The sequence below is a fragment of the Schistocerca nitens genome, chromosome 1 (assembly GCF_023898315.1).
Source record: "Schistocerca nitens isolate TAMUIC-IGC-003100 chromosome 1, iqSchNite1.1, whole genome shotgun sequence".
Lineage (NCBI taxonomy): Eukaryota > Metazoa > Arthropoda > Insecta > Orthoptera > Acrididae > Schistocerca > Schistocerca nitens.
Genome location: NC_064614.1, coordinates 715,229,686 through 715,253,158, shown reverse-complemented (window position 1 = coordinate 715,253,158; position 23,473 = coordinate 715,229,686). Strand labels below are relative to the sequence as shown.

The following is a 23,473-nucleotide window of genomic DNA, read 5'->3' as shown; positions in this document are numbered from 1 at the left end:
CTCTCCTTCAAGATATATCAAGCCTTCACCCTCGCTAATAGAAAGGCTGCGAGGTTTTCCGCCGTTGTGTGGCACTTAAACCGTCGCTGGGCTACACTCCTGACTCGGATGATTGAACTGTACTCATCAGTCAATCGAGGGACAGGCGTTCTCCTAGACTGTCGAGAGGTCTTATGGGTGGAGGAGTCAGCGGCTTGATGGATTACTTGTGTGATGTGTTCGACCCATTCCTGGACGGTGTCGCATTCAAACACAGCCAGGTGGCTGAACAGCGACCAGTTGGCTCTGCTGACCATCCAATGCGGCTGCGTCCTTTCAGGAAGAGCTCTATCCAGTAGGTGAATGCGGAGAAGCAAGTTGTTACTGGAATGAAGATCGTCAGTGAACTTCCACTGAACAGAGTCGGCGAGGGCTGGAGAGTAGAAAGAGAGGTCTGTGGCTGAGAATGACCCAGTAGCAGCACAGAACTGAATGATAGTGCCTGTGTTGAAGATGCATAGGTCGTAAGATGTTCTGAGGCTCTCCAAAACCCGACCCTGAGTGCAAGTAGAGGTTGAGCCCAGAATACATAATAGGTGTTGAAGTCTCCCTGTAGGAGAAATGGTCAGGTGAGTTGTTGTATAATATCTGTGTGAGCTTCAGAGTACATTGCCTCTAGTAGAGGCAAATGTAGCGAGCAAACAGTGATCCACCGACTCACATGAACTTCAACTTCAACTGCAACCACTTTCAGGTCAGTAATTAGAGGGAGAGTTCAGACGTGATGTGCATTATTGACAAACACAGCAACACATCCCTTGGCCCTTTCCGCAGCCAGGTCATCCTTGCGATAACACATATAGCTCTATAGTACAGGCCAATCAGATGCTTTAAAATGCGTTTCCTGCAGACACAAACACAGGGGCGTTCCTGTCAGTTCGTCCACATGTGTCACGGACCCGTCAACGCTACACTGGAGGATGGAAGCCATTTATCATGGTGATTGGAATTTCAACCGCTGTTTCCACCTGAGAGGTGAATCTGTCATGTGTCGGGGCTCAGCCTTGAGGCGAGACGATTGCCCCAGTCCGCCATCAAGGTCCATAGGCTCTGAAGAAGTCTCGAGAGATACAACAGGGAGGATGATTACACATCGTTGGACACTTGACTTCGCGTCTCTGTCGTTGGTTGACGCTTTACCTTTTGACATTTTGTCCTGGATGGGCTTTGGAGCCACAACCGTGGCTATGCTAACAGCAGCACTGGATGGCAGACGAGACTGAACTTTGGGGTGGGGGAGCGGGGAACAGAGCTCAACAACAGCAGCAACCACAGCCTTGTCTGTGGTGTTGGCTTCGAAATACATACAGCGGCACAAGTGCACTGACAAACGCAGGCACTAGTGCTGACAGAGGAAACCTCCATTTCTATAGTAGCATCGGTTTTAGGGACTGGCAGTCTAAGAATGGAAGCTAAGGAGGAAGTAAATATGGGTGACTGTATGGCCTTGTAGATCTTTTTGGCATCACCATATGGGATGTGCTTCATTTTTTTTTGTTTTCCATATCTTTCTTTCTTCAAGGAAGACACTGCAGTCCCTACTCCAGACAGAGAGGTTCCCAGAGCAATTTACACACTTCGATGGAGAGGAACAGCTGAGTCCTTCGTGGGCAGCCTTACTGCAGTTGCCACAAGTGACTTCTCCCTCAAACCCGACAGTTGTGTGCCCAACTCAATGGCACTTAAAACAGAGCAATTGGTTGGGTAATAAGGCCGCACACTTAGGCAAAGGAAACCTTGCTTGACATGCTCTTGAAGTTGCGTGCTGCTGTAAGTCAGTATAAATGAGTTTGATTTCACTAGACCGTCGTCTCCCCTTTTCATTATGCTTTGGACATCACCATCTTTCTATGTATACTCCCTGAGCCATTGAACTTTCTGGATGTTTTCCTCTTGTTGAGAACTAAGCGTTTATGCCAACGTGGTCCCGGTTTGCAAGCGCTTAACAGATTACAATGTTCCAACGATACCCTTCAAACCTTTTCCGATGTAAAAATGTGGAACTTTCTCAAAGATACTCTCTTTCCGTTTCACTATAAGACACACATTCTGGCCACCAGAATTTGTTCTGTTACTAGAGATTGAAAGACTGTGTGTGATCCCAAAGCCTGGAGGACGGTTCCATCTCGGTCCCACGAGCAGCTAGGGAAATAAAAGTCCATCTAGAAAGAGCTCCACGCACCTAGTCTTATTCAACTGAGGTTCGGCAAGTTTCCCAGAAGTTGCCTGCTAATGCCTGTTCCACCTCAACAACCACACACAATAAGCGTGCAGTACACCTTGAGATTGAGGAGTTTTTTTATAGAGTTTACCATCCGCGCGATCTGGACGGTCAAGCAGCCATGATCCCTTTCCCTGTGACAAACACCGTTCCATCACTACATTGTACAGAGGTCGCTGAGTCACGCCCAGAGCTTACGATGACGGAAGAGTGGCGGCACTTACCATTCCCCAGTTCAGGAACCCTGGGATCACCAAGCCCATACCCAGCAAACGAATGGTGAGCTCCTGAGGATGAGGAAAATAGGTGATGCATGGCTTAGAGAGGATGGGCATGATGACATCTTGGGTGTGCCCCCCACCCTGTAGGCAACGTGACTGTCAAAAATCAAATTTGACCTAGAATGCCTACTGCTCTCTTCCTATGATCCAAAATTCCTAAGACCTCCTACTCACTAGTGAACTATAAAGCAACTATTTAAGGTGCACATCAGCTCTGTCAATCAGTCATCTACTAACTATTAAGATGGTGAATACTTTAAAGGCTTTAATTTTTACTTAGATGTGGTACAACTTCAACGAAAAGGGAAATTTCCACAATCGAAATCTTGTTTCATACATCCGAGACCTTCTTATGAACTGATCGTTTACATTATGTTAATGAACAATTAATTATTGCTGCAGCTTATTTACTAGACAGTTGAGAAATGTGCACATGCAGTGACTTCATAAAGGTGTCCAGTGCGTGGTACGAAATCAACCGGTTGGCTCAGAATAGTCTTGACCGGCATCATAGATCAGTAGTATAGGTAAGCGGTACTGTTTGTGTCAGACCTGTAAGATGCGGTAGACAGTAGTGGCGCGGCGCTGATAGAACTCGCGGACAAGATTGTCGGCCTGTCTTCTTCCGTATGTCTTCCTGCTGTACGCCAGTTGCTTCACAAGTTCTTGAATAGTGCTTCTCTGCAGAATGAAGCAGGCAACCTGCAGGAAAGCAGAGATATACACTTTTACTAAACGGTATTCAGATGGATTCACGACTCGACACTGACATCATGAGTGAGATTTACTGTTGTTGAATATGGAATACGCTATGAACAACGAAACGCGTAACGCCAAAATGCGGTGCCAGATCACCATCGTCTTCACGTAAGTTAAGTAAAAAAAGTATGAAAGATATCTTATTGTAGTTGTTATTTGCAGCTGGAAAATAGCTTCTTGACTTGGACTGCCCAAAACATAACACACAGCATGGTCATATTGCGTCGTAATCTGCCAGCATAGAGGTGACGTACGGTCCAGTATATATTTCTACACTAACAAACTGACAACAAAATTACGTTACAAAAGAGTAATCATCCAAACATGATCGTACTTGTTCACAAGTATGACTAATAAACATGAAAATCTCATGCCATTAAAATATTCTTCGTCGTGCAGAAACAAAATTTCGACAAGCCTCCGTGAACTCTGTGCCTTCCCGACATTTTAGTCTAGAAAGGAAAGGGACGCTGATAGCTTTCTGTCTGTTACTGCTAAACCGATTGGTGTCCACAGTGAAGTACTTCCACCGGCTGGCAACAATTAATGGGACAAATGAGAGCTGCTCATATACATTTAATCGGCAGTATTTCGGACAATAAGTAGTCCGGTGTTATTCCTTCAGAATGCATTGCTATAACATCGTCGACCGCAGAGTATACGTTAATTCTCCTCAACTCGTGCCCATATGAGATGTCGCTCGGCAAATGCCCCATCAACACCTATGATTTCTAGTGAGTAACATGATTCGAAGTGTTCTTCTCCAACCGACAGAGCTCCTCGGTATTGCCAAGATACTACATTTCCAATCATCAACAGACCAATGTCAGTGTCGTGCAGTCATCAAGGGTACACGAGTGAGCCTTCGGCTCCGAAAGCCCATATCGATGATGTTTCGTTGAATGGTTAGCACACTGACTACTTGTTGATGACCCAGCATTGAAATCTGCAGCAATTTTCGGAAGGGTTGCAGTTCTGCACGTCGAACGATTCTCTTCAGTCGTCGTTGGTCCGCTTCTTGCAGGATCTTTTCCCGGCCGCAGCGATGTCGGAGATTTGATGTTTTACCGGATTACTGATATTCACCGTACACTCGTGAAATAGTCGTACAGTAAAATCCGTACCTCATCGCTCCTCGGAGATGCTGCGGCCCATCGCACCAGCGCAGACTATAACACCACGTTCAACACACTTAAGTCTTGATAATCTGCCATTGTAGCAGTTGTAACCGATCTAACAACTGTGCCAGACACTTGTTGTCTTATATAGGCGTTGCCTACTGCAGCGCCGTATTCTGACTGAATACGCATGCCTGTACCAGTTTCTTTGGCGGTTCATCGTGAAATGGATCAAGATAACTGTGATCCTGAGGTGGCATTGCCATCTGAGAAACGAGAGGTCGAACCAAGTCCCGCCTTGGACACGGATGATGGCTTTAAATCTTGCAGAATTTTGATACGATGGAGTGACCAGAAGGTCTGTGCGTCGCCTTCAGGCACTGCGAGCGATCAGCATCTGTGAGCTCTATTCTGAAAAGTGATGCTATAATGCTACCTGTGGAACAGTATCGTCTAACAGGTATCCAAAGAAACTATCAATGAAGTCAGGTAATTAGATATTTATTGTCACTGATTAGATACAGCTACATAAGAAGTGCGCAGGAGGTTATACAGATTTGGAGTCATAAGGAGGTATAGTGCTGCCAGGGTTAATGCTGCTAGCGTTAACTGAGCAGAGGTTGCTCGTGAATTTCAAAGTCTTACGTATCACTGATCGAGAGTTGTCCGCCAGAGATTCGGTGGAACTATCATGACCCCAAAGGCATATTTCTTTTTTTTTTAAAATAAAAAAGGGTTTTACCGGCTATGAACTCCACCTTTCCCCAAAGGTTAAATAGGCTGACAACCTGTTTCACGGATTTCAGAGTGCACCACAAAACTATATGACGTGCGCATGTCTCCATCATGTGTTTCAACGAGTGCTAATCCATCTTCTTTTACAAATATTAACAATTGTCACTTGTGTGGCGATTGTGTGAGGGAGATCTGGCTGTTATTTCTCTTTCGATGGAGTGGAGAGCCCCACATGTATGCCATTGTTCGGTGTTTCGGAGTCTAGTGAGAACGTTGTGCTACGAATTTACAAGAGTACAAAATAGCAACCTTACCCTAATGGTTTGCCTAATGGAACCATGTCACCAAAGACCTAGATGTGACCTACAGAGACCGCTCGCTGCCTTCAGCGGCGCCAATCTAGCTGGCAAGCCATGCTGTTCGTGGGATGCAATGTACCCTGTAACATCAGCACTGTTGCGTCAACATTTCTATTTGCCTACCCTTATCATCTGGCACTCTGATGTGGCTCTAGGTTTCCCATGTTAATGCTCGCAGCTGTTGCCGTTAGGTATAACAATAACACTTGTATGAATAGAAAATAGCATTCATAACTGAGCGTGGGATGACTACCTACCACAGAACAAATGGCATACAATAGATGGAAAATAAAATAATCTAACCATGTGATATAGAATCATCATATTTCAGCGGGATTTGACATAGTACACTGGAGCCGGTGATTCCAGCAGCCATAGTATGTAGGGAACAAGAACCACGTACTGTTTATGAAACATGTGGACGCACAAGAATTCGCTGAAAGTGTGATACCATATCTGGAGCAGTGTGCTGGATTTACGAAGAATGTAAACATTGTTACTGTTTTTATTTTGCTTTAGCGTGCAAAAGACTACAGGGGTCACGCGCCCAAGTCGAAACTAGAGAACACGAAGAAAGAAAGAAGTTAAAAAACGGCTATACGTCACTCCCAATTGACATAACAGAAGACAGCTAAGAACAGGGACGTGGAAAAAGGGCTAAAAAAGACACCATACAGAAACAGAGGTCTAAAACTAGAATTTAAATGGCCTTTGCGATATTGCTTTGGCGGATAAAAAGTAAAACGCGGTCGACAGCCCGCGAGTCATTTGCTAACACGGCCGATAAATCAGACGGCAAACCAAGCGGGAACGTAAACGGTTAAAAAAGGGGCATTCCATCAAGAAGTGGCGGACAGTTAAAACTTCAGCGCGATGTGTACAAAGTGGTGGGGTAGAGCCACTTAGCAAATTACGATGCCTAAAAAGGCAGTACCAATACACAACCTTGTTAAAATTACCTCCTCCCGGCGGGAGGGCCGAAAGGAGGTCGTCCAAGCCGCTAGGAGGGCCTTAATAAGCCGGAGCTTATTCCCGTGAAGGGAGGACCATTGACGATGCCTAAGGGACTACACCTGCTGATAGGCGGCAACACAGAGATCATCTGAGGGAATATAGGTACTCGCAGGCTGAGGTACGAAGATTGCAGCCTTTGCAGTAGCGTCAGCAGCTTCGTTTCCTGGCAGACCGACATGACCAGGAACCTACATAAACTGCACAGTGTGTCCACCAAGAGTGAGCGAGTGACAGTTTTCCTGGACCTGCTGCACTAAGGGATGGGCGGTGTACACATAGACTTTGAAGAGCGCTGAGTGAGACTGAGCAGAGGTCATAATTGAAAAGGGTGTGTTGCCGGGTGTACTCTGTGAACTGAAAAAAAGGCGGAGAGCATGGCTGTGAATACTAAGCAGCTGATTGCAGGGACCCACATTCCACATTCCTCACAGGGAGCGTGTAGTCGCACTATCCTGTATGCCCTCAGTGGTTCAGATGGATAGAGCGTCTGCCATGTAAGCAGGAGATCCCAGGTTCGGGTCCCGGTCGGGGCACACATTTTCAACTGTCCCTGTTGATGTATATCAACGCCTGTCGACAGCATAGGGTCTTGAGTTAATTATCATTTCATACGAGATCTAAGGAGTTCTACCATTCACCGCTAGATGGAATCGTTTACATGGCGGCGTTTGACAACTACTTCGTAGTTCCGCCAATGTGTTACGACATATTTATACATTTTATACACAAACCTTGCTCACAAATCAGTCTAACTAAATATGAAAACTATATCAAAATCTCTATAGTAGTTCCTGATATTAACCCCAGTATATAAACAGAAATGAGCAGGGGCTTCAATGTACGTATGTAGAGAAGATTTGTAGCATTGAGTGGATCTTGTCTGAAGCCACAAAAAACGAAAATCCAAAAACAATAAACTTCGTGTAGATGTACAACCCCTGCTGTAAAGCTCAGTATGCACAGGTTCATTGTTGTGACTCAGTTCCACAATGTTGTGTCACCGACAGCTTGTAGCAAATTTTTTGCCCAGCCATGCACACAATCGTTTTGTTTTGTTTTTTTTTTAGGCCGCTAAAACAACTGGGGTCATACACGCCCACGCCGGAACTATAGAACACGAAGACAGAGAGGAGTTAGAAGAAGACCAAACGTCAATCCCAGTTGACATAATAGAAGACAGCTAACAACAGGGACGTGGAGGAAGGGTTACTAAAGACACCAAACAGAAACGGAGGTCCCGAACTAAAAATTAAATGGCCTTCGCCATATTGCTTTGACAGATAAAAAGCAAAACACGATAGACAGCCCGCGCGTCATTTGATAACAAGGCCGATAAATCAGACGGCAAACTCAAGCGGGAACGTAAACGGTTAAAAAATGGACATTCTGTCAGGAAGTGGCGGACAGTTAAAACTTGGGCGCAATGTGTACAAAGTGGTGGGATAGAACCAGATCAGTTTACGACAGCTAAAAAGGCAGTGCCAATACACAAAAAATGGCTCTGAGCACTATGGGACTTAACATCTGTGGTCATCAGTCCCCTAGAACTTAGAACTACTTAAACCTAACTAACCTAAGGACATCACACACATCCATGCCCGAGGCAGGATTCGAACCTGCGATCGTAGCAGTCGCGCGGTTCCGGACTGAACGCCTAGAACCGCTAGACCACCGCGGTCGGCGTCAATACACAACCTTGTTGAAATTACCTCCTCCCGAGGGGAGGACCGAGAAGAAGTCGTCCAAGCCGCTGGGAGAAGATAATAATCCTGAGCTTATTCCCGTGAAGGGAAGACCAATGGTGATGCCAAAGGGATACCATCTCCTGACAAACGGCATCACAGAGATCTGAGGTACGAGGAGTGCAGCCTTGGCAGCAGCGTCAGCAGATTTGTTTCCTGGCAGACTGACATGACCAGGAACTCAAACTGCACAGTGTCTCCACTAAGAGTGAGCGAGTGACAGTTTTCCTGGACCTGCTGCACTAAGGGATGGGCGGTGTACAGCACACACAGACTTTGAAGAGCGCTGAGTGAGACTGAGCAGAGGACACAAATGAAAAGGCTGTGTTGCCGGGTGTACTCTGTGGCCTGAAACAAGGCGGAGAGCATGGCTGTGAATACTAAGCAGTGTGCCGGAAGCCGATACCGAAAGACACGGATGACAATGACGAAGGCACACCTGACCCCATGGTCAGGTCGAGAGCCATTAGTGTATACAAAGGTACTATCGCGAAATTCCATGCGAAGGTCGTGAAACTGAAGGCGATAGAGCGAGGCTAGATCAGTGTCCTTAGGAATCGAATAAAGGTCAAGGTTAACTCGGGCCACTTCACGAAGTCAAGATCGTGATGGGATCAACACACTGGGAAAGTTGTAGGTAGTGTGAAGTTAAGCTGCCCAAGGAAGCGCCGAAAGCGGACTCCAGGATGTAACAGAAAAGAGGGACGCGCCTCATACTGGCGATCAAAGGAATCATTGAAAAAGGAGGTATAGGATGGGTGGACACTCATGGCAGACAAACGGCATGCATACCTGCTGAGGACAAAGTCACAGCAGTAGGATAGTGTAGTTCTGCAGCTTCAGTATACAGACTCTCAAACGAGCTAGTGTAAAAGGCGCCAGGGGCCAAATGGATACCACGATGGTGGACAGTGTTGAGACAACGTAAGAGGGATGGACGTGCAAACTCATAAACCAAGCACCCTTAGTCGAGTTTCGAACAGACAAGAGACCAGTACAAACGGAGGAGGGTGATTTGATCGGCACCCCAGGAAGTGCCATTGAGGACATGTACGACACTGAGAGACTGTGTACAGCGGGCTGTACAGAGCCCTATCGAGGTTGAGCCCCAGGAATTTCGTAGCTTCAACCAACAGAAGGGCAACAGCCCCAAGAGGTAAAGATGGTGAGAGAAACCATTTGCGCCACCAGAAAATCATACAGACGGTTTTATCAATGGAGAAACGAAAGCCATTGTCGATGCTCCAGGAGTAAAGACGGTCAAGACATCGCTGAAGACGTCGCTCAGTGAGACAGGTCCGTGGTGAAATCGCCAACAAAAAGGGAGCCGGAGATGCCCAAGGAGGAGACAGGCCGTTGTAGGGATAATGGCAATAGCAAAGAGGATGACGCTAAGGACGGAATCATGAGGCACTGCGTTTTCATGGATAAAGGTGTCCGACAAGGCAGAACCCACATGCACCTTGAAAACTCGGTCTTTTAAAAATTCCTTAAGGAAACAGGGCAGGCAAAGAGTACAGAAGATACCACTTCTCCAGCAGATGCCGTAGTCCTTCTCCAAATCGAGAAACACGGCCACAGTCTGGAATTTCCGCAGAAAACCATTCATGACATGGGTGGACAAAGTAACGAGATGGTCAACTGTAGAACACCGCACTCTAAATCGACACTGTGCAGTCGTTAGTAAATTGCGAGACTCGTACCACAATACCAGCAGGGCATGAATCATACATTCCATCACCTTGCAAACGCAGCTGGTGAGAGAGATGGGGCAGTAGCTAGAAGGAATGTTTTGTCCTTACCGGTCTTAGGTGTGGGTATGACCGTGGCTTCACGCCAACGTCCGGGAAATGTGCCCTCTGCCCAGATATGGTTGTATGTGTTAAGCAGAAAGTGCTTACCCGCAAGAGAAAGGTGCTGCAATATCTGAATGTGGACAGCATCTGGACCTGGGGTGGATTATCGGGATTAACTGAGAGCGTGATCTAGCTCCCTTATAGTAAAGGTGGCATTGTAGCACTCACGATTCTGAGTAGAGAAGGGTATCGCCCGAGCCACCTCCGCTCTTTCCGATGGAGGAAGGCAGGGTGATAGTGGGAAGAGCTCGAATGTCCGCAAAATGGCGGCACAAGGTGTTGGAGATAGCAATAGTGTCCATGATAACAGCGTCTGCTACTGTCAGGCCAGAAATTGGCGAAGGATCTTGGTCCCAGAGAGCCGTGGGAAGTTGGCCCACACGACAGAAGAAGGGGTGGAACTGTTAAAAGAACTAGCGAGTAAAATCCAGCTAGCTTTTTTGCTACCCCGAAGAACACAACAGTTTGCACGCATCTATTTATAACGAATGCAGTTTGCCATCATAGGATGACGGTTAAAAACGTGGAGAGCATGTCTCCGTGCGCGATGATGATGATGATGATATTATTTCGTATGTGGGGCGGTCAACTGCGCGGTCATCAGCACCAGTACAAATTCCCAATTTGAACACAATTCAGTCTAGCCACTTGCACGAATGAGGATGGATGCGTGCGTGGATTGCGTCACGGCATGCCTCAGTCCACCAAGGGACTGGGACAAGGCATGGTAAAAAGAAAGTGTGAGGAGTAGAACGTTCTGCAGCAGTAAGGATAACGTTTGTGAGATTTTCCACCTGGTCATCACAACTGGGGAAATACTGTTCTTCAAAGGTCGCCGGGAGGAGTAAAGCCACCAGTCAGCCTTAGTAAGCTGCCATTTGGGTATGCACGCAGGTAGGGTAGCAGTCAGTAAACGTATAGCACATGGGAAATGGTCGATCGAGTTATGTCAGAAAGAACAGGACACTGAAGACTATGGGCAAGCTGGGCAGTGCAGAAGGATAGGTCCAAATGGGAATAGGTGCGCGAAAGCTCGGAAAGAAGTGTGGGTGCTCCAGTGCTAAGGCAAAAGAGGATGAGTTGATTAAGGCGATCAAGCCAAAAGGGCACCTCTCTGACAGGTCCTGGGAGAACCGCAAGGGGATGATGGGCATTAAAGTCACTGAGTAGCAAAAGTGGGGGAGGTAGCTGCCCAATAAACTGAAGGAAGTCTGCCCTGGTGACATCGAAGGATGGAGGGACATAAATGGAACATAAATGGGACCCACACACGAAATAATCACATACAGTCATGCCCTATGACCTTAGAGGCCAGTAATGTAAGGCTGAATCATTTGATCCAATGCGAGCGATACATCGTTCAGTAATCCTTTGATTTAAAAATTCCAGATGCCAGTGTGTCGGTGCCCCATTCTGTTAGTAAATAAAGGCGTTCAAATCAGTCTCCAACTGTGGGAAAAGACTGTTCTCAAGCATATCGAGACATGTCCTTCATGTAACAGTTTTCTCGGCGAAGAAAAATGGACTGTACCCTTTTCTCGTGAAAATGCACAAAACACATTAAATATGTTAATAAACACACACAAAACCATGTAAAACTCGAGAGTTTGCCCTTTCCAATGGTAGGTTGTTCACGCACACATCTCAAATAACGTAATAGTTGTGATTTTTTAAATCAGATGAGTCTTTTTGATACACCCTGTATCATCGCAAGTAAAGTCACTTAGTCCTTATTTAATGCGGGAGTAACCACGCGATCGAGGAGAGGAGTAAACTCATCAGGGACAATCGTATCAGCAGCAGGGACATCATAAGGATCGGTAAATATAGATCTCTGTATAAATGTCACGCTGGGATGTCAGTATGTGATCACTGGTGCGAATAAGGGACGTCAAACACGCTCGTTTGCGACGCGTCCGCGACCGCATAAGGTGTTATAAGGAGGTCAGTTCATCCTGTAGGAAGGAGCGGGATTTTGATCGCAGCCTGAGTCCTTCCAGTTGTTGTCCCTTTAACTGACAAGTTTCACTTTAACATGGCGGACATCCATAATCAGTAAGGGAGCTTGTCTGGCACCGTCATAAAGTTGTTGCAAGGCGGAATAATAAAATTCCTGCGTCCCAAGGAGATACCTCGCCCTCTCAGCGCTGTAACGCATTAACGCTTTCCGGAGCAAAGGTTTGGCACGTAGTGACCACCAATCCGTAAGTGACGATTAACGGTCCTACAAACGCAAGCTACGTGTCCAAACTTCTCGGACGATAATCTCGAGGGTAGGGTCATTTAGGAGGGATGTGTACAACATCGAGGGGAGGCGATACAGTTTTACTGATTGCGGCACTTGATTTAAAGTTACAGCTACGGCACAGTGATCAGTGAAACAAGCGGGTATCACGTCTGTCGCTAACAGCTGTCTACATAAAGAGTCAGAAAGATAAAAGCGATCGAGTCGGCTACTGGGAGTAGCTCAAAAGTACGTGTACCTGACGAGAGTGGGATATTAATAGGCCTACACATCTCGTATTTTCAAAGAACGCAGGAAATCGTCTAGTTGGTTACTGAAACTGAAATTAGAGGTCTTATCCACAGGACGCAAACATAATTAAAATCAGCAACTAACAGAAGCTTCAGCGGAGTTTTATGAAATAAGTAAACAATAACCTCTTTGTAAAAATGCGCACGTTCTTTGGAACTACCAGATCCTGAAGGGGCATCAAGAAGAATCAAAAGTAAGGTCACAAAATGTGCACCCTATTTCTCGGCCATTATCAAGAACTTTGAAATCAGTCAGTGGTACTCCCTTTGTAAAATAACGCAGTACCAATAGATAGTTCAGGAGCCACATTCAAGAAAGTAGAAAAGCCTGGAATATAAAATTTTTCTCAATATCACGTCTGCACATGAATCATAAATAAAATGTCGCAGCGCCGCAAGTCGAAGCTCGGAATTAATTCTGTTCTCATTCAAGGTAAGAAAGGTATAGGCTTGCATCTATCGATTGCCAAAACTATACAGTTGATTACTTGCAAATGACCGTCAACAGTCTATGGCAGAGTCAACGGATGAATCTGACTGTAAAGAGATGGACCCTCTCTTCCATCCTCTTTCTCTTTCTTTTTTCACGATGGCGCGCGCTCAGGTTGAAAAAGTTGTCTGTTGCGGCAGTGCGGGAAAGCGACTGCCGCAAGCAGCAACGTGAAAGGGGGCGGGTGGGCTCCTGCGAAAATTCAGTATCAGGAACAGGCGGGCGGTGCTGCTCCTGGGAATCAACGGAATCGGAAACTGACCATACGTTTTTTACCGTCACCACATGTGCCGCTGGCAAACTTGGGCCGATCGGGGCTCGATCAGAAGCGGCTTGTGGCACGCTTTCCCCATCCGGGTGCGCAGAAGAAGGGTGGGAATGCGTTACAGACTCTGGCATGTCTGGCAACGCCGTCGATATGGTACGGAGCTCCGGAACAGGTCTATCCTCACGTGACTCCGAAGCGGCGGTCTCGGACTCGGGAGCCGGGTCGGACGCTTTCGAATCTTGAACAGCAACCGACATGCTATCATTCGGCCTAAACTCAGGGAGGGGAGAGGCCTCCTGCACCGGATGTTTTCAGTGGAGCGGAGAAGCGAAGAGGAACCGTCTGACTCTTTGCGTCCGTCTACGGTTGTTTTGAAGTGATGGTGGTGGCGACGCGGAAGCCACAGTGGCGAAGTCCTGACGCGAGGCTAACGAGGGAAATGCACTAGTACCATCGCGCAATGGCTTGCTTTGCCCTTCAGAAACATGGTTAGTCATAATGGCTGTCGCTTGAGGAACCAGTTTCGCTAAAGGTAGCCTTTTATGTTGTTCATAATTGGATTTTAATACCGTAACACGACGCGGGCAGTTTGTACGGAGGCATCCACTCTCATTCTTGTCCTGTGTAAATTATATGTACCCGGCATCCACACACCAGAAAATCAGAAGGAATATTCCGTTTGATCACCATCGAACTCCGCAATAAACTTGTAAACGATGTTGAGCGGACCAGCGTTTCCGCCGGATATCCCCAAACGAAAGCAGGACGATCTTGAGTAAACGGTAATCAGCCTCGGGCGGAAGGTTAAACACCCTAACGTTCGTATTCTCTACCTCCGCCTTCGCCAGAATAACCATGCTATTAGAGCCATCGCGATTAGGGAAAGGGACTTCTTGTCCGTGCCGCAAATAGGAGGCTGTCACCTGAAGAGGGTCTATGAACATGACATAAGATACACACGATTGGGAAACAAAGTAGGCCGTATGATGGCTATGTTTTTGGCACTTACGACTGTTTGCATGCACACATCCTGACCAAGTTGCCATTAGCGAGAATCTGAAAATAGAGATCCAGTTTCGATTTCTTGGTTTATGGTTGAACTGTCAAGTAATGTGGATAAAAATCGAACACTCCATGTACTATGTTTTGCATACAGTTATTCAGCATCCCATCAACTCTCCATTACCATTATTTACAGCCAAGCTCTTTAAATTGCTGTGTGGCACTCGGTTGTCGGCTGAGGCCAAATAGTTATATCCTATATGTGGCTCATAGCGAATGAGGTGGCGCAGTAGTAAGGCACTGGGAGCATGTTTAAGGGACGAAGGGAAGATCAAATACCTGTCCAACCATCCATATTTTGGTTTTCCATGATTTCCTCAAATCGCTGAAGAAGTATTTCAAAAGGGTTCCTTTCAATGGGCACACCAAACTTCCTTCATCATCCTCCCCCAATCTGAAGTTGTGATGTGTCTCTAATGTGGTCGACGAGACGCTAAGCCTGATCATCCTTTGTTGCTTCTCACACGTGGTTCTAATCGGCCGAAACTATCGAAATGCTTTTCAAAGTACCCATATAACGTCTACCATCATCTGTATGCCCAACTGCAGGACTACTTCGAAGCTGCACATGTATATGACTACCATGTATGTTCAGTGCACGACTTGTATAATACGTGAATGAAAGTTTAATCATGTGAGAACATGCTGGAGGTAGCTCATTTTACATTATCTATCAGCGTATTAGAAAGCTGCTTACCTTCACTGTAACGGCAGTCAAATGAAACACAGCGTAGCCGTAGTCGGCCAGCGCGGTCAGCTCCTCAGGGGTGTCCAGGCACAGCTTGCCCGCGCTGGTGGCCGCTATGAACAGCACCATGACCCAGCAGAACCATCCGCGCGCCAAAGCTGCGACGCCCCTGGTGCCTTCACCAGCAGAGCCCGGCGCGCTCCACAGCCCCAACAGTCGCAGCATGGCGGCGTTGGGACTCACCAGGTCCTGGACGTCTTCCAAAGTGGTCGCCGCCTGGTTGCGCCCTGAACACCGTCAATCAGGATGATTTTTCCGACCGAGTGCATCAGTATTTGTCGTTGACATTGGTTAATAGAGGAAGGAATGAATTCCGTTCAACTGTCTTCCATTGGAGCCATTTGAACAACATCAGCCAGATGACCGTTCAATCTGATCCTTCTCTCTGGTTCTCTTAAAATCTCCACGGACAATGTTCTACCAGCAGTGCAATCCAGCAACTTTTTGGAACAGAGCAGGAGTTTCAAATATGTCTTCCTTCCCCATAGTAAAATTGCAATTTCTTGAACACAAGGTACAGTATTTGTTGGCAAGTTAGTAAGTGGCAGAGATATTTCAGTCGAACTATCTTGCCATATATCGAGCTCCCACCGCAAACTTCGACCTACATCTACTTGTCATATTTTCCTACACTCCCTACAGAGAGTCCGTTAATTATGCAGGACGGTGTAGTTTAGGCTATGACATCCATATCCACAACATTTTCGTTCTTCCAAGAACACTTACCACGCGTGGTTAGCAGAACAATAGGGAAAACCAGCAGTTGTCTCATCAGGTGGAATGCTGCGCGCCAAATAATTAGCCAGGATTCAAGATATAGTATAATTCATTACAGTGTTTTGCCACAATAATGCCTCAGCCTAGTGTGCACAACCCTCTTCTGTGATGCAGCTGTAAGCATAGTAGACCTACTCTGGCTCCATCGTACCGATAATGCTCTATCGTTTCACTTTCATTACCTTTCTTCTGATGCTCTTATGTAGTGCATAATTTTGGTATTTATTCCATTTTATTAGAATATACATTTTCATAATGGATAGAAACCAGTAAACAAATGAAATATTCTTTTTTAAAAATCTTGAGATCAAAAACCGATACGAATTCTAATATTTCAGACACTGTATTTCTGTACGAGTCGTCGTAAATATGTAATTCTTCATCAAATACAGCCCTAGTGAGCAATGATTTCCATTAAAAACGCCACTTACAGCAAGACACCACCGAAGTAATTCCACAGGCACTATCAACAAAGGTTCTTACTAGGACTGTTGATATTTATAAAAATATCGGAAATATGATATATCGATATTTAAAAATATATCATTTTTGGCCCAAGATACATAGAAATAAGCTATCGACGTATCGATACATTGATGGAAAAAATGTCGACGAACTGGCCAAATAACATATCGGCTGGACATTGTAAATACACTGCCAGTTTTAGAGCTGTATATTTAAATATTGATTTACCATTAGATATTCTGTACATCAAACAGCTTCGTCATACATCGGATTTGTCTCTAACACTTCATGACAACTTCCCTGTTTTTTTACTCCTGCGAACGCCAGTGACCTACAGTTGTAGTGTCAAAATCGCGTGGCGAAGTTATACGTTGCAGTTTCTGTTGGTAGCAGCGTGCGCCAATTACGTCTATTGACACACAGACAACATGGGTTTAGAAAACATCGTTCCTGTGAAACACAACTAGCTCTTTATTCACATGAAGTGTTGACTGCTATTGACAAGGGATTTCAGATCGATCCTGTATTTCTGGATTTCCGGAAGGCTTTTTGACACTGTACCACAGAAGCGGCTCTTAGTGAAATTGCGTACTTATGGAATATCGTCTCAGTTATGTGATTGGATTTGTGATTTCCTATCAGTGAGGTCACAGTTCGTAGTAACTGATGAAAAGTCATCGAGTAAAACAGAAGTGATTTCTGGCGTTCCCCAAGGTAGTGTTATAGGCCGTTTGCTGTTCCTTATCTATATAAACGATTTTGGAGACAATCTGAGCAGTCGTCTTCGGTTGTTTGCAGATGACGCTGTCGTTTATTGACTAATAAAGTCATCAGAAGATCAAAACAAACTGCAAAACGATTTAGAAAAGATATATGAATGGTGCGAAAAGTGACCCTAAATAACGAAAAGTGTGAGGTCATCCACATGAGTGCTAAAATGAACTCGAACTTCGGTTACACGATAAATCAGTCTAATCTGAAAGCCGTAAATTCAACTAAATACCTAGGTATTACAATTACAAACAACTTAGATTGGAAGGAACACACAAAATGTTGCGGGGAAGGCTAACCAAAGACTGCGTTTTATTGGCAGGACACTTATAAAATGTAACAGACCTACTGAGGAGACTGCGTACACTACGCTTGTCTGTCCTCTTTTAGAATACTGCTGCGCGGTGTGGGATCCTTACCAGATAGGACTGACGGAGTACATCGAAAAAGTTCAAAGAAAGGCAGCACGTTTTGTATTATCGCGAAATATGGGAGAGAGTGTCACAGGAATGATACAGGATTTGGGCTGGAAATCATTAAAGGAAAGGCGTTTTTCGTTACGACGGAATCTTCTAATGAAATTCCAATCAGCTACTTTCTCTTCCGAATGCGAAAATATTTTGTTGACACCGACCTACACAGGGAGAACGAACACCACGATAAAATAAGGGACATCAGAGCTCGTACGGAAAGATATAGGTGTTCATTCTTTCCGCGCACTATACGAGATTGGAATAAGAGAGAATTGTGAAGTTGGTACGACGAACCCTCTGCCAGGCACTTGAATGTGATTTGCAGATTATCGATGTAGATGTACGCCAGTATTCCCCCTCACTCGTCTGCTGTTTTAGAATAATGCCGATGTGAAGGAATAACAATACATGCGTTAAAAATTGTTTTTTAACAACTGTTGTGCTATGTCTTCACATCGGATATCTTGTAATTTCATTTACATCGCTACCACCCCCCCCCCTCCACCTGTACAATCGGACTACTTCTTTGTGCCATCTACACTTGCTTCATGCTGTCAAAGAGAAAGACTGGACGTGATGAAATCTCAAAAAGTAGTATAACTCCTTCACACAATGAAAGTAAAATCATGTTCTCCTACAATTTAAAAGGAACAACTTCAAATATTTATCGAAAATTGTGAAATAAATATAATGTAAAATAAAAATAATGTCAAATAAAAATATCGGTACTCAACAGTTCCAATTCGACATAAATTATCGATACATCCGTGAAAGATTAGATTAGATTTACTTTCATTCCAATTGATCCGTATTTAGGAGGTCCTCCAGGATGTGGAACATGTCAGAAGAACAACAATACATCACAAATATTTACAACTAAAACAAATAAGCTAATGTACACTCTGACATAAAACTTGACCGGCGGCCGGCCGCTTCAGAGGCTAAGTCCGCGCCGATCGCGACATGGGACAAAAAAACTGGCCAACTCGCTAATTCTCTAAGTCCGGTTATCTGCACAATCTGGCAACACTGTAGACTGCGGCACTTCCTGGAGGAAAACTTGTCCCATGATAGAGAAACTCTAGGCTGATTACGCCTGTGGTCTAGCGGTAGCGTGCGTTGTTTCTGTTCATAATGTCAGTGGATCGAGAGCAGCTGGCATAAAATATTTTTATAGCCTCTTCTGTCTGAATGCTAAAGACGTGAATGTAATGGTAGCGCAGATTCAATCTATTTCGCTTTGTGACACACCGATATCAAAATGTTATCCAGTAACGATTTTGCCGCAGATTTCCTGCAGACTGTCCTCCTCTGGACGCCGTATGCGGCAAAGCTCCGGGATCCATTTGCTGGCTACTGGCAGCGGCCGTGGCGACAGCAGCGGCGCTGCACTCCCCCGTTCTTTATCGAAAGCGCCTGCTACCGCTCATCGCTTTTGATGATTTAAAACGCTTTATTATTAAATGTTGCTCCACAGAAAATTTCTACAATTTCCATTCACGCTCAAAAGCAACGGAGACAGACGCCCTGATTAGTAGGCGCGTATTATACGAGGGCTATTCCGAAAGTAAGGTCCGATCGGTCACGAAATGGAAACGACTATGAAAATCCGATAAAGCTTTGCACAGATGTGTTGGGTAGTGTCTCTAGTATAACCCCAGTTGGCATCACGTCGCTCTTCTCATTTCTGAGCTCGCAGTGAGTGCGTAAAGATGTCTAGAAAATAGTGTCTGCCGCCAAGTACGGGGGCCTGGTGAGAAATTTCCCCTGAAGCTATGCAGCTAACATTACATAACTGTCGTGCTGTTTCGTCTTCAAGACAATTCTCAGCCGCATTCTGCAGGGGCAATGAAGATGCTCCTGCATCGTTTTCAAATGGAAATGTGAGAGTACCCACAATACAGCCCGTAATTGTCTCCCTCTGAGTTTCAGCTCTGGTCACATGAACCGCTGGTTATGAAGACAACATTTCGGCACAAGACAACGAGCCGTAGGCCAGCGTAGAGAATTGGCGGAGAGCACTGGCGGCTGCCTTCTATAGCGAGGGTATGGGAAAGTTGGTACAACGCTACGATACACGTCTAAGTCGGGTCGGCGACTATGGAGATAAGTAGCTGCAAGGTGTATCTAACTGTTGCAAATAAAACAGTTTTGATTTTTACCGTGGTTTCCATTTCGCGATCTATCGGACCTTACTTTCGGAATAGCCCTCGTATTACATTAATCGGCAAGAGCTGAGTATGGCCCGAAATTAATTTTACAGACTGGGACGAAATTAAACCACCTCACTACATTCGATGAATTTATAAATGCTTCATACCTCGTTTCTTTTCCTTTCAAACTCAATTATTTGTGCAACTTTTAGTCAATGTTTGGATGTTTTCGTCAAGCCAGAGTGAGCGTCTGTGGTGTAAAGTGTATTACAGTTCTTGTTTCATTCCTTATGGTAAGTCTATGCGATAAACTGTGTGAATACCTTGCAATGCATGCTGTGTAGCAGTGCAGGAACACTGCACATTTGGAGTTCCATGTATGGGTTCATGAAGTATTTATTGTTGATCGGAAGTGATAGTTAAGGTCACCAGATTTAAACCAGAAAAATTTGTCGTTTTGAAGGTTTCAGAGAACGGAAAGGAATTGCTAACGCCGGTGTTAGAAAACGTCTACAGTTAAATGCTATTGCAAAAATTTAGAAGAAGGGAACTATATTAATGAACATGTGCACTTCATAAACAACCTTCTGACATGTTAGACCTATATGACGAACAAAGCTCAAATTTATATCGTTGACAGTCGGTTTGAATCTTTTCAGGGTCTATTTTACAGTGAAGCACCTTGGAATTTGCAAAGCAGAAATCCATGATAGTAACTTAATTTACTAAGTCGAAATCGGACGAAGATTGATGTTTAAAGGCATTCTTCAGATTTCGCATAAGAAATTTTTACTAGAAGTTCGCAACTCCATTAATTAAAATGGAAAATAAAAGGTTGTAGTCAGCGGCTTCTACCGTGATTCGAACTGCTATGTTTTATAGTACAAGCACTGCAACGCACAAGGGAACCTCTGAGCTAACGACACACTGGCGGCCAGAGGCGGAATATAGTCACTGCGATGTTGCCTGAGCCTCAAAACGCAACCTTAAACACACGAACAGAGGAGGTGGAGATTACTGTTTTAACGTCCCGTCGACAACGATGTCATTAGAGACGGAGCACAAGCTCGGATTAGGGAAGGATGGGGAAGGAAATCGGCCGTGCCCTTCCTAAGGAACCATCCCGGCATTTGCCTGAAGCGATTTAGGGAAATCATTGAAAACCTAAATCAGGATGGCCGGGCGCGGGATTGCACCGTCGTCCTCCCGAATGCACACACAAACAGGTGTTACTTATGTGAAGAACGCCGTTCTTGGAGTCCAGAAATTAAATATACTTTCTAATTGTGTCATCTTGCAGTGGATTATATCGTACGAGTCTTCGATGTGGAAAACGAATGTCAAGTGAATTTAGCGAAGTAACGCCGACCTACACCCGGAAGTAAATGCACTATCGGAGTGTTGACAAATACTTGCTACGACGCTGCCATTTCTAGGCTCTCTGACGAGGCAGCTCTTCAGCGAAATGCTTGCCGTGATTCTCCGATACGGTTCTTCAGAGTGGAGACGCGCGCGCACGTTTGGTTTTTATGCGGCGTTCTCCCCTGATGGTTTCTGACGTCGCCTTGTGGGCTATGTATACATATGAGACATTCAATTATCATTAATCCAGAATCATACAAGTTTCAGCTTCCGGCGTGGAAGAAGGCTGTTGACGCCGACATTATATCATTTCAACGTAGGGAAAGCAAAACGGATCATTCAATGTTTCTCATTCAACATAAAGCATGTGAGATAATTTTCCGTAACGTTCATAATCATCTAAAAATACAAACGAAGTAAAAATACACCGGAAGCTTATTCGAATTGAATATAACGCTTTGCACCTCTATGTCGAATTTGTCCACTTGCAATCTTTTGCAGCATACACATAGAATGTCATGATTACCACGAGAATGAAGAAATATGTTGGTAAGGATGGAAGCAAGAAGAGACGCAGTCAACAAATATTCTATTCCTCATGGCATTCATTTCATTTGACACGCAAGAAGAGGTAAAGCGGGAATTTACTTTCGTTAACACGAAAGATATGCCGCACATATTGATAACGAGGAAGTCGGCGTCTTCATACGTTTCCTCCTTGAAATCTGTATGCTCTATTATATACTAAGTAGCCCGATCATTGTTTCAGTAATGTTACCCTCTTGTTTGACCCCGTAACGATGAACAGATTCCAAATGCATGTCTCCCTTCCTGGGTTGTTTTTTGTGTTTTACTGCTTGGAATTCCTGAAGCAGACCACTGTGCCTTCCCCCCTCGTGGGTTAGGTCTCAAAACTAAACCGCTTTGTATCCAATGGCATAATTTATTCAGACAGCATCAGCATAAGACTATCAAACAAAGCCTTCCATTTACAGTTGCAGCACTCTAACCAGCACTGACCAAAGTGTAATCCACGGTCATGGTCCTAAATTACCAGCTGTCTGCTACTGTGGCAAAGTCCGTACTACACTTTCGATTCCGCAGCACCATTTTATCTGGTAACACTGTGTAGTTGCACAGTTGTGCTACCAGGTCTGTCCTCACACTGTCAACTTTATGTATCTCACTTCTCCTGTAGCGTAGATCACGAGGAGCCGAAGTAAATGAGTGTATTCTGCATGACGTAACATTCAGTATTCCCTTCTTTCATAGCCACTCTTCATGTGCATCGATACCAAATAGGAATGCGACAACTCTTGCGAGTGAGAGAATGACAATAACAATCGTAACAAGAACAAGCAAATAATGAATGATGTTTATTCCAACGCAGAACGAGAATGGCTTTAAATATAAAAATCTGTATCTATATCTATATCCATATCTATTGATCTTTGAGTTGGCACAATGCAAATATATTCTTAGCATTTAGTTACTGAATTTAGTTCTGGATGTTTGCAGAGAAAAGGAAAAGTCGGTACTTCTCGCTAGTGTAATATAATGTGAACCAGCAACTACCCTTTCCTTAGAACACGACTCAAGCAGGTCCTCAAGTAGGTAGCAAGGCACTGCTGCATTCTGTTCCCTGACATTGCTCTGATGACGGTTAATGCAGATAGTTCCGATTATGAAATACAAAACGTATTGCGGGTTAGTTCCTAGGATAGTAACATTAAATTTGCGTTGTAGACGGCACATGAACGTGACGACTATCCATATTACTCATCAATATAAAAAGACAATATTTTGGGAATTTAGCAGGATTACTCAAAATGAATTCTGAAATTGGGTGACTGACTGCACAGGTGCTAAACGTCGTCAAGAGTATACGATGTCCTAATCGCATTAGGAATATGAAGATCGTCTTCGACAGCTCGCAACTTTCACATTGCTATCTCCACCCTACTCCAGACAGCCCTCGGTGGAGTTGCACTACGTTGCCGATGTTATGGAAGGCCTTCAAACCGACAACAGACCACATATTGAAAAATACAAGCGAATTCTCTTGCAGCGTAAGCTTATTGTAACTAATCTAAAAATTATTGGAGAGGAACATTGTCCTATTCAAAAAAAGTAAAATGTTACACACTGTTGACGTCAAACGGACATTATCTATGTCCTGTCTTGTGTCCTACTCATCTATAATATCAAGTGTACTATGGAAATGATTATATGTAATGGATGATAG

The 23,473-nt window shown here is 44.8% G+C and overlaps 1 protein-coding gene across 1 annotated transcript in view; it reads right to left on the bottom strand.

Moving 5' to 3' along the window:
- LOC126196880 (uncharacterized) overlaps positions 1-23,473 on the bottom strand; it is a 130,808-nt gene that overhangs the window by 88,464 nt on the left and 18,871 nt on the right. Inside the window, exons 2-3 of the mRNA XM_049934599.1 lie at positions 15,177-15,454; positions 3,094-3,243 (exon numbers count right to left, since the gene is read on the bottom strand). Coding sequence (XP_049790556.1) covers positions 3,094-3,243; positions 15,177-15,454 — 428 coding nt within the window. The remainder of the gene's footprint in view (positions 1-3,093; positions 3,244-15,176; positions 15,455-23,473) is intronic.